General features: G+C 39.1%; 1 protein-coding gene across 1 annotated transcript in view; it reads right to left on the bottom strand.

Annotated features, from left to right (window-relative positions):
• FIGN (fidgetin, microtubule severing factor) overlaps positions 1-11,384 on the bottom strand; it is a 98,557-nt gene extending 87,173 nt beyond the window's left edge. The window contains 2 exon segments of the mRNA XM_032693415.1: positions 10,225-10,394; positions 11,152-11,384. Of these exon segments, the coding sequence (XP_032549306.1) occupies positions 10,225-10,249 (25 nt within the window). The 5' untranslated portion in view covers positions 10,250-10,394; positions 11,152-11,384.
• Between the last annotated feature and the right edge of the window lie 1,091 nt (positions 11,385-12,475).

The following is a 12,475-nucleotide window of genomic DNA, read 5'->3' as shown; positions in this document are numbered from 1 at the left end:
TTAAAGTAACAATTATCTGTTACTGTACTTATCATTTTCATTTACTTGCCTTCAGAACTTTAGATCAAGGCAGAAAGTAACAAATCCAATGTAAGAAACCTCGCTGTGTTGGGGGGAGGAGGATGACAGTGCCGGGGAGGGAAGCAACAGATAGAAAGAACAGTGCGGGTAGAAGTCATTTGAAGGGATTCAAGCTTTACAGTGTAAACACAGAAGCTAATTAGTATGCTGTGATTTTAAAACATATTCTGTTATCAGAAAGCAAAATAGAAATCTGTACTAAAAAAAAAAAATTAATCTTCTGAAGTCCTCAAAGCAGGTGGACAAAAACGTAGGGCAGACATATGCCTCTGCTCCCCTCACCCCACACATATGTACAGACACAAAATTGGGTTAGTTCTCTGTAAATAGCTCCTGTAAATATATCTCAGGATTTTAGGTGTACTTTTTCACACTGTAAGATTTCTATACAAAACCAGTTTAATCTAAGTCTCTCTGATTATTATTAGAAACTCATTATTTGAGGACATCTATCTTTACAGTAACTATCTATGCACCATTAAGGAGCACAATGCCCATAATTGTTTAAAAAGCCATGGGGGGGAGGGGGAAGGGAGAAGGAGCAGGAGGAGGGAGAAGATAACTAAGGAAGATTTTGCAATTAGAACAGCATCATCTACTCTGTATTGCTCCTTGGAACATCTACACAGTAACAAACTGAGTTTAAAGTTTCCTCCATGCAAAATCACAAATGAATCATTTGTTATACCTTTACATAACACATGTATTTTTGTCCTGACGAATTTAAAATATGTTTTTACAACAGCAAGGAAAAATCAAAAGCCCTGTTTCTTCTATGATACAGCATTAATACTTCAAGAGTGAGACTCTAGCATTTAAGAAGTACAAATAAAGCTAACACCTACCATTTTTTGGGGAAATTGCTTATAAGACCTAGCTACTAAGAACTGTTGCACACCTGCATATCCAAAGTCAATAGAAATTGCGGAGACTCGGTGCCTCTGACAATTGAGCACCCAAAAGCGGAAACCTGAATTGCACTTGCTGAGATGCTATACTAGTCGTGATGTTATCTCAGCCACTCAGACCCTTCAAGCTCAAACTGCAGCTGTTGTAGCAGCTTTGAAACAGAAAGGAACAGTAACTTTAGCCAAAAAGGAGTTGCCTGTCATGAATGAAAGTAGTGAATTCTACCATCTCTAAACAGCTGACATCTTGGGGGAGGGTGGGGAGGCTGGTGGTGGTGTTTGCTAAGCAATCAATAACAAAACATCTTTCCTTAATTAGGGGTGAAAATTATTGCCTCAAATGAATACTAGTGTCAATTTGTTATTCTGTTCTTTATGGATAATCACATTATAATTCTGAACATTTCTAACTAGTGAAAACTTTCAAAACGTCATTAATTGAGACACTGGTTATTCACAGTCTCCATAAGCACATGATGAGATACATTTTACCTACGTCTAACTTTATAAAAGAAAGGTTTCTCAAAGCTACTGAACTATGTGTTTATAGAATTAACAAATATGTTCCCTGTATATTAAAGTGTACCTTCGATATGAGTGTTACATTGACAAATACTAGGGGCCAAATAACAAGGAGTGTCTCATACCCCTCATTACATAGGATTTACTGATATTAATCTGAATAACATTAAATTTCTTGGTAGGACAACCATGGTACCAGCTAAACTAATGTCACCACTAAAGGTTTTAAACCGAAAGTGGAAAAATAAACCAGTGTTGTAGCATAGAGAATGCCTACACAGGACAGGTGTATGAAATGCAATGAATGAAAGTTGAACAAAATGAAAATCAATGACTAAAGAAAGGTTAATTGCTGCATGAACATTTTCCAAAATATACTTATTTCAGCTTTTATCGAAAGCAAAGAGTAAGAAATAAAAAATTATCAGAAATTCTATAAACACATGAAAAATTATTATCTTTAAAGTGGAATATGTGCTCATTTACAGTATGCTCAATATCTTACCAGTATAGTTATGAAGTTAATATAAAGCTGCAGATCTATCATTATTAAACATAAAACCACTTAATTTTGTAAGTCAAGTCTACATTTAGCTGAAGAGTTAACAAATTTATAATCTCCTTCCATATTAAAAATAACTGAATCTTGACAGTTTAAACCTAGCAAATTTTCTGCCTGGATATATACTGTTTGCAAATTATCACAGGTGACTTTAAGTCTATATTTTCATGAAAAAACAATATAAACTATTTTAATTTCTCTACTTTAATAATGCAGATGACCTATCAATTAAGTTTAAAGATCTTCAGCAAACTCCATTTGTATTTTAAATTAAACTATTTTATAGAATGCAAAAAAAAATTAATAAAAACACATTGTCCAAACTGAATTTTCTTACAGCCACATTGCACTGTTATTTTAGAGCTGCAAGAGGAAACAGAATTGGATCCATACACCAGGAATGTATTTCTACAATACTGTATATAGTCATGTGGTCCACAAATGCCAACAAGGGACTGAAAATAGGATCAATTCTTTTCCTTCTCAGAAACAATCTTGTAAGCATCTGAGTTCCCAAAGACATAAAAGAATAGTTACTTTTCTGAGATCTTTTGATATTGCTCTTCATGGTGGAGCTATCCACAAGTGATGGGAAAGATCTCTTTTGAAAGTAAATGGTGCTCCTTCAAGTGTGTTCAGATACATCTTTGCTGTTCCTTTCTCTGTTTCTCAAGTTTAACCTGAAAAGGATGCTCGATTTTTTTAAAATTTGGTTTAGGTATCACAATGGGATACCTTATATCAGTCAGTGCTTGCAAACCTTATTGTTCCAGCATAGAATCTAGCTGTTTCTTTCTCTGCGTCAACACAGGAGGCTGAAGTAATCAGATAGGTCTAAAGAAGACAGAGGATCTTAACCTGCACTTTCTCAGAGTCTGTGATGAGTAGGTTCATACTTTCAACATGACCACACTGAGCCGTAAGGCATATAAATAGCTACTTTTCATCTAAAAGCACAGCTATCACAGCAGTTTGTACAGCAGGGCTATCAGTTCATAATATTTTAAATGTCAGTATTGATACTACTGTCAGGGATTAATAATTTCTGCATATAACTTTATCATTCCCATCCACCCTGTGCTGTCACTTGGTAATATAAAGTAATTGTTGGCTCTTCCCCTCACTGTGTCTCCAGAAGACAAGTACACACAGTAACATCTGTTGTACTGTCTAGGAATATCTTCGCAGCACTACAGTTCTCAGTTTTATTAAGTGATAATTCAAGCCCACTGTATAAATGCTTTTTTATTAATGACTTGCTTGTGCACTAGAATGGAGGAGACAGAAGGGAAAAAAACTCTCCGAGGAAAATATGGATGTGATTTCCAACATATTAAAAGGCAAACAGCAGTTGTTCTAAATCAGGGAAAAAAACCCAAAACAACTTGAATGAAAACATGAAGATACATTCCTGCCACAAATTCTTGTGACCCATCAGGTTCAGCCCTTTCTCCCATCTCCTCTCAATATTCATTTTCAAATTCCCTTTGGATTAGCAGAAGTTCCACAAACATGCATTAATATGTCCCTTAAGCATTTTATCACACTGAAGAAGAGAAACAAAAAGTTCAGTTGTACCCATACCAGAGAATCATTCATTCAGATCCTGCTTAATTAGATGTGAGACCACTAGCTTAGATCATGAAGTTTGACCACACTATGCTCTTACTGCTAGAGTATTAATGCAAATAAGATACAGATTACTGAAACCAATTTATCATCACCAATCTATAACCAGCTTGACACATGCACACATTCTAAAATATCACACAAAATAAATTGCAGCATACATCTTCATATATTGAGCAATTCATATACAGAATATATGCTTTAAAAAACTACATGACAGATTTAAAGTAGAATACAAAAGGGTTAAAAACAGATAGCAAAAAGTCTAAGCAATATATGATTTTAAGGAATATGGAGCAAAAATGTACTTACATCATTAAACTTTGCTATTGTATCAAAATAATCTCAGCATCCTTGTCCACATCACTTCCAGGGTATTTGAAATTTAACTAACAACATACTAGTAGTAGCTGCACTATACTTTAAAAGAACTAAGAAAATAGTTTTTCAGTTACAATTAAACAATCTGACTGGTAATTGCTATTTCAGTGTTTCATGGCACACCAGACTACATACTTAATAGAGTATTTAAAAAAAAATTAAAAAATCAGCCAGTGGTATGACAATCATCTGTAGTTGCATTATTTTTAATTATAGCCAAGACACATGAAACTTTTTTCCCTATGCAGAAAAATGGTTTAAAGAACAAAGTTTTAGTCTATTATTTAAATAATGTATGGCTGTTCTTTCTATTGTACGAATACAATAGCTTTTGCAGTAGATAGTGTTGCTTATATGATTAAACAGATAGTTCAGTATTATGATATGTTTGACAGGTACTGTTACAGCACGATCCGAACAGACATACAATACTGTTATTACCATACTGTGTGTGCCGATACCTCACAGCAACATAGCTCGGCAAGAGGGAAGCACAGACTCCACGTTTTCATCACTGCAGACATCTCCGTATGCTCTTAATCAGTGCTGCTTTCTGCAGATTACACTTTCTCGTATTCTTCCGTTTCTCAGACTGACCTGTCAAAGCCTGATCTCTCCCCCAGTTTTTCAAGACTTTGGTAACCAAGACTGACCAACTCTTTCTTTTTCCATTTTCCCTCACTTGTCACACAGCGGGGCCAACATCAACAGGTACTTAGAAGCAATAGTGGCAAAGTCCACTCATGCTTAGTAGGTTGCTGCAAATACAAATTATCTTCTAAGAAATATAATACATATACATGCATTCTCTTTACCATGCCGATCAGGGGGGTGGCAGTTACAATTATTAAAGGACTGAAAACCTTAGATTTCCTTTGACCTCCATTACAGTCTAAGGATTCTCTGCTCCTTGAAGGATAAGACTGTATTTGCCGAACCTATGGTAACATATTGCAAGTGGATTTTCTCTCTTTTTCTCTACTAGCTACCATCCTTTAAAGGAATACAGTTTCACTAAGGGAGATGTATATGTTGTTTTGAGATTCAGAGGTCTTTTTCCTTTCTTTTTTTTTTTTTAAGAGAAAATAAAAATTGAATGATCTTAAGGAATTTTCTTTATGCTCACATTTCTCACACACTCTATAAAAATATCATTGACATAGGGTGAAAAGGTCGCATACCTCACCGAAATGGAGCCAAATACTCCCGTAAGGTTTTTCACCTGGAAAATATCCCTATAACTAATTCTATGTATTGAATTTTTTTTATTATTATTTTAGCAACAAAAGAAACTCCAGGCCTTTTCCCAGCCTAGAGTTCCCTGAAGTCATCTTTCCCATAAGGAAGATAAGTTTTCACTTAGAGGATAGCATCTCTAGCTAGCAAGATTTTAATACTCTGCAACAATATCAGGGATACGCAATCCTGAATTTACAGCTCTTCAAATTGCTTTTATAGCTATGCTATTCATTTTGGATCAGATGCTTATCTAAAATTCCATACATTTTAGTAGCCATAATATCTAATTTAGAACAGCTTCCAATGAGCCAAAGAACAGTGCCCAGGGAAGGAAAAAGAAAAAAAGAAAAGCCACAAAAACCAAACCAACCAACCAACAACAACATTAAAAAGCCACAGATTCTGGGAACTGTAAATTATTGTAGTTCTTGAAAGCTAAACATTATTTACATCAGATAAGGATTTGGCCCAACATGAACAATTCCACTTCAAAGTTCATTTTTTCCCACCTCCATAGTGCTCTGCTTCTCATCTCCTCAGTTAATAACACATGAGAATTTCTAATTAGTTTATTCCAAATTCTTCTTACAGTTATTTTTATGCCTTTCTTTATCAATGACCGAGAAGGGAAAAAAAGCACTGATTGATCAATTAATCAAGCTTTATCAACATACAATATTCCTTGATACTTCAGAAATGTCTGCGAAACAATTTCCTCCAATCATAAGATCAATGAATCAATGTAAAACCCCAGTAATTAAATTTATCAACTTCGTATCAATACATCTGGCACTTTATAAAAGTATTATGTGAAGTTTGTTCTCCTAAGGGATATATTGATTGAGGGCAAAGAGCCAAATATTTCTATTATTAGATCTGGGGATGCAAGATCAAAACTCACTCTGTTATAAACATACAAATGTTTCATATAGGCAGATCTCATGCTGATTCTGTACCATTAAACCCACTCCTAACAAGCAGATAAGCTTATTAATTGATGATTAAGACTACAGAAAGATCAGTCATTATATTTAATGCTTCTTGTATGCATTCATTGAACAAACTTATTGACAGGAACCATACAGAATCATTTTCCTCTAGGAATTATATCTTAAAAAAAGAATACAGCATCTAAACAAAAGCAGATCTCAAACCTTGTTCATGCAGCATAAAATAGCCTTAATTAACTTATTAAATTTTGAAATTAAAGCTTTGTAGTTTGAAAGAGATTACCACTTCTCTCTCCATTGTATATAGCAGTTATGAATAGAAAAATGAAAAATAAAGACTAAAGATGACACACTGGATAAGAGCCATACTGAAAAACAAAACAAGGAAACAGAAGCACCATCCAAGCGGCTTACAGTTTAATTTTCAACAGACTAGTATAAAAACTATTTTGGAATATATTTTTAGTTGCTATCCCTTACTACATATGCAAAAGCAAGTAGGGCAAAAAAGTTCATCAAGTGCCATTTTTCAATTATAAGAAAAGAGTAGTAGGTCTTTTTATATGAAGATAAAAAAAAAAAAAAAGAATGTTTGACTCTGCTTAAATATAAAAACATCTTAAAGTACAGCTAATGACATAAGACTTGTCATTTTTTCCCAGGAACTGTATGATAAAAATATTAATAGCAATACAGTCTTCATATTTCTAAAATACTGCTAGAATAAGAGAAGTAAACATCTCTGTGCTTTCAGAATGTTGCAATAAATAAAAACAATCTGATCTAGTACTGAAGGTACCTTATTAAGGAGGGCGGGGGAAATAATAACAAAACCCCCAAACCCACCAGATTCATGTAGGAGTGTTACAAACATCAAATAACAATGAGTCTTTATTAACATGCTATGATTCCTTCATTTCAAACATGATTAATTAGCAAGTATAACACTCACCAAAACTCCCACCACGCTGCTGTTTGCTGCCTATTTGCAAATGGGTCTCTATCAAGTAACCATAAGCAGTGTTAGTCTCATTTACGACACTGAAGAAAAGAAGTCAAAGCATCCTGCTTTAAGGAAGATTTCACTCATACCCTAGCCAAAAAGAAAAGCACAAAAAACAGAAACCCAACAACAAGCAAACACCAAATCCCTCTTTCATCAAAGGGATTCCTTGATAATCCAAACACAAACTTTATGCAAAATGAAAAACTTTTTAGTGAAGTTGCTAAACAATTCAAATTATTGAAATTAGGTAGAGATAAAAGATCAGTTTGGACTTTGTTTTCATCTTTTTTTTTTACTTGAAATCTCCACTTTATATTTAATTTGAAATACTGTTTCTGTTGAGAATGAAAGCGTGGTTCACGTGCCAAAAAATGGAAACAAAAAGAGGATGAGAAGGGGAAGATACACTTAATAGGACTCTTACCACGTTTTAAGCTTTGCAAACATATACCTTCAAATGTACCTTGCTTGCAATAAACATTACTTTGGTAGTAAAAGAAACTTTGATTTACAGGGAGGAGAGGTAGAAGCTGAGATTACAAATACAGAAAAAGAAATAAGACTGAGATGAGAGGAAAAAAAATGCCTTCTCAAGGCAATATGCATCTATAAATACCATCACAAAAATAACAGAAAAAGGTTCTATTTGGAAGCAACAGATGTATTCCTAAGCAAGAAAATATCCCTGTCGAAATAATGCACAGATTCGTACAGACAGGATCTTTAGAAGTATGAAAAGAGACTGTCTGTGTGGCAAAGCTAAAGTTTCAATCTGAAAATAAAAATTAGGCAGAAGATCCGATACCTCCTTGGTTTACCAGCTCTGTATCACAGATACTTGATGATTTTGTCACGCCCCAAGCGGAGTCATTTTTAAGTGCAAATCAGTCCTACTTCTTCCAGCTTTCTCAATTTTATAAATTTGTGATCAAAAACATCAAAGTAGCTTCCACTTTGGACCTAACTTTTAGAGGATCAATCTGACAAGTCACTGCTTGATAGATGTTTCTCTTGATAAACGACTTGTTCAAAAGAGACATTGTAGCTTTCATTTCCTGACCACAACACACTTTTAATTTGCAACAGCAGAGCTGCTCGAGTGTGACTAGTTCCCACTTTCCAGCCTTTCAGGATTGTGGTACTGTCAGGCCACATGCATGGGCAAAACAAAAACTCAGAAAGAGATGCATTCACAACAAGAATTGTAGCAAAACTTTTCCTCAAACAGGAACTTGATTACATTTGATTTCTCCTAAGAGTGGGCTCTTAAACACCCCTTCCAACCACCTCCAATCCCTAACATTTTAGGGAAGAGGGGAAAAGAGAAAAGTCATATTTGGAAATATATACTTAAGTGTCACGGAATATATATAGCTGCCAAATAGTATCATGTTTATTATATATACATATATTACTGCTACTATAATTATTATTATTATCTGAGAATCGCATTTAACAGTCCAAACCATCCACACCATCCAATTTCAGCTCTCAGCATACTGTCCGATTCCCGATTTAAAATTTATAAATGTAATATCCTCCTCATCACAAGCAGCAGTCCAATCTGCTCTGAATATATATTACAGCTTTAACATCACAGAGGGAAATCTCCCATCTGGCAATCACATTTGCTCCAACAGCTCTAGGAAAAAAAAAAAAAAAAAAAAAAAAAAAGAAAGAAAAAAAATATTCCGCTCTCGCTTGCTTGCTCTTCCCCTTAAAACATTTCTCAGAGCAAATTATGTGCATCTAAAATAAACAGTTGCCTTATTGATCGTTTCAAAGTCAACAAGTTCTAAATGCAAAATGCAATCATATAGCACCCAGGATATGTTTAGCAATATAGTCACCTACAACACCAAAATAGGAGTGTACATTGTGCAACTGCTCTCTCAATTTCTTTCCTGCATTCAGATATGTTATTACGAGAGATCATCAGCCACACACGCCAGACCTCCCCCTTATCCCAAACACACACACACACACACACACACACACACACACACACGCTCTCTCTCTGTCCTAGGGTCTAGGGTCTCTCTCCATCCTTATTTGTTACTACCACATGCAATTAAAAAGTGAACATATCCCCTTTTTTGTTTGCACAAAACAGACTAATAGTCATTTTTGTTGTTACTTCTTTAGCCTTAACCACATACCTAGAGATGTATGCACTGCACCACAAGGAAATCTATTGAAATTTCCCATGCTCCATTTTATCTCACTTTTTGGAGGAGGGGGCAGCATGGGGGGCTGGAGAGTGACCGTTAAAATTAAGCCAGTTTCAGCACCTGATTATTTCATTCTGTTACAAACTGAGAGCAGAGCAGTGTGAACCAGACACTTGTAAACTGAGCATAAAATAACCCTTATTAAATCGTATTAAACATTCGGCCACAACAGCAATTTTGTTTGTTTACATGCAAAACATTCCCTCACCCCAAATCAGTTAGAACCTCTAGCAGATGATTATGCTGAAAGTAAGAGAGGGAAAAGCAGCTGGAGTTTAAATGAATGCTGAAAAAATACTAGTTTGCAAAAGGAAAGGATGCATTTTAGGTATGGATGTACGAGCACATAGATGTGTAAGTGTATATATTCATTGCTACACATTTTCACCTTCTCCACTCACCGAGTTTTACTAATTTACATACCATTGGAGTTCAGTGGTGTATATAGCGCACTGCTAGTAACATGCAACTTCAGGTTTTACAACTGAGATCGATACAATGGACAAATATAATGCTATAATCGAAGCAGAAATGATAAACAAATGATAGCAAGAGAAAAAAATGTTTATATATATACACAAGTGAAAATATACTATTAAACATTAGGTATTTATTACAAAATATTTGCATGCAGAGTCCTCAGTGCGTTATCATGCTATTTAAATTTGTCTTTGCTATTTAGATGCAAAGGAAGTAGATCCCAAAACGGACATACCATAAACACTGGTGCTACTGATCATTTCTTGCTGGCAGCACAAAAAGCTGAATTGGATTTTTCACAAGCAGGAATTCCAAAGGTTGCTTTTCATTAAAGCCACTTTTCCTCTCAGCTATCAAATGTCACTGCCTTGAAACGTGGGCCCTTTCGTCAGGTATTCATTTAACCTACATGCATATAATTAAGTGGGAAAGCAACATCAACAAAAAGGGGATCTCAGATCACAAGAGAAGAAAGAAAGGGGGAAAAAAAGCACATGACCAGGAATGCAAGTCCATGTCAATTTCACTCACTCCCATTGAAACTAACAAGAGCTCCAGGGAGGATAGTAATAGGATCAGTGGATTGTATATACCATTAAATTATACATCTTTCTCTCCCTCCTGAGCCAACAATACGCCCACCACGCTGTACCCCCTCCAAGATGATGTGCTTACATTTACTGCAACAGCTTCTCTGACATATTCGTGCCCTCCCCAGCCAAGACACAGCAATTTAAACATAACTTTTGTTTTGTGAGATTCTTATTTGCACTTATTTGGTCAGAAGTTAGTTGCCTCAAAGTCCAGACTCACGTTACCAGCAGTTTATTATTTTCAAAACAACTTAAAAATAAATCCAATTAGGAGGAGGAGGAGGTGGGGAGGGAGCTTGCAATCGCGAACTCTTAATCTGCCTACTATTGTTGGCAATGATCAAGGAGGAAAAACCATGCACCGCGATTGTATATCTGTACTTTCCAGACTACGATCAGGCAAGCAGACCGGAGTGTTTAGTATCAGAAAACGACTGCAAATTAGGCAAAATATATAGGGCACGAACAGGCGATTAATACGCGGCTGTCTCGGAGAGCTTTAAGATGAAATAAAATTTAAAACGATGGAAGGAAGACTAGTGGGGGAAAAAAAAAAAAGATCCTCTTACCTGGAGATTTGGTACAAGAACCCGATAGGTTAGAGTAGCATCGATCCGATGTGTTTGCTGATGAATGGGGGCTCGGGTTAAGTGAAGGTGCCTATGATTTGAAATCATTCCAAGTTTTTGAAGGGAAGACTGACTGCAGCCTCTGCCATGTTGGAATTTCAAACCCAAAACAGCTGCTTTGCAAGGAGCCAGCATGCCAGCAGCTGGACGCCTGCGCAGAGCGCCGCCGAGCCAAATTCAAATCACTTTCACGCGAAGAGCCAAAGATCAGTTTTCAAAGGGGGAGCGGCACGGGGGGCGGGGGCGCTCCGCGGTCCTGCGCGCCGGGGCCGCCGCTTCCCGCGGGGGGCGGCGGGGAGCCCGCTCTGCGGCTACGCACACGCTTCCCGGCCCGGCGGGACGGGCCAGGGGCTCCCTCCGCGGCAGCGGCGGCGCGGGGCTCCCCTCGGGCGCGGCGGTGCGGGGCCGGGGCCTACAGGCGTCCGCGCCCGCGGGGCAGGCGGGCAGGCACCGGCCGCGGAGGTTCCCCCCTCCCGCAGAGATTCCCCCGGGCCGCGGCCGCCTCCGCTCCGCCGCGGCCGCCCCGCGTCCCCCCCGCCTGGGGCCGGCGGGGCGTCCCGGCTCGGCCTGCGCGGCTGCCTTGCCCGGCGGCTCCTGCGCCGCGTCCCCGAGCGGGCGGGCGGGCGGCGTCGGGGCTCGCCGGTCGCCACCGCCTCCGGCCCCAGGAAAATGGCCGGGGTGGAAGTGCCGTCCCGGCCCGAGCGGCGGCGGCGGGGCCGCGCAGCCGTTCCCGGCCCCGCGCTGCTCCCGGGGAGCCCCGGGCGCTTGCCCGCCGCAGCCCGGCTGCTCAGCCGCGGAGAGGCATTCCCGATAGCCGGCAATGGCTGAGGGGCCCCGGCAGCCACACCTCCCTCTCCCCGCACTTCCCAGCCCGGCTCGGCTGGGGATGGCAGGGAGCCAGCTCAGCTACCCCGGCCCACAGCTGCCGGGGACTCCCCTTGCATCAGAGGGATTCCCCGGGGGGGCTGTTGGACGGGCTTTACAGCCTCCTCATGCTGGCAGGGAACGCGTAAAGTGGCTAGGCAGCACAAACCGGGCCCTGCCTCTCGCCAACGGGTCTCCCCGGCGCGGCCGGAGCCCCGTGCCCGGGTGCTCCCCGGCACCCCGCTCTCCTCTGGCCATCCCCGCGTACGGCTGCGCCCCCGCATCCCGATCACCGCAGCTGTGGAACGGGGAGTGAGAGCTTCCCGCGAGACAGATCCACCTTCCTGGGTTTACACCTGATGGGTCTGTCTGAGCATTTTTACCTTTTAACGGGGAAGAA

The sequence above is a fragment of the Chiroxiphia lanceolata genome, chromosome 7 (assembly GCF_009829145.1).
Source record: "Chiroxiphia lanceolata isolate bChiLan1 chromosome 7, bChiLan1.pri, whole genome shotgun sequence".
NCBI lineage: Eukaryota > Metazoa > Chordata > Aves > Passeriformes > Pipridae > Chiroxiphia > Chiroxiphia lanceolata.
This window is presented reverse-complemented; position numbering and strand designations above follow the sequence as displayed.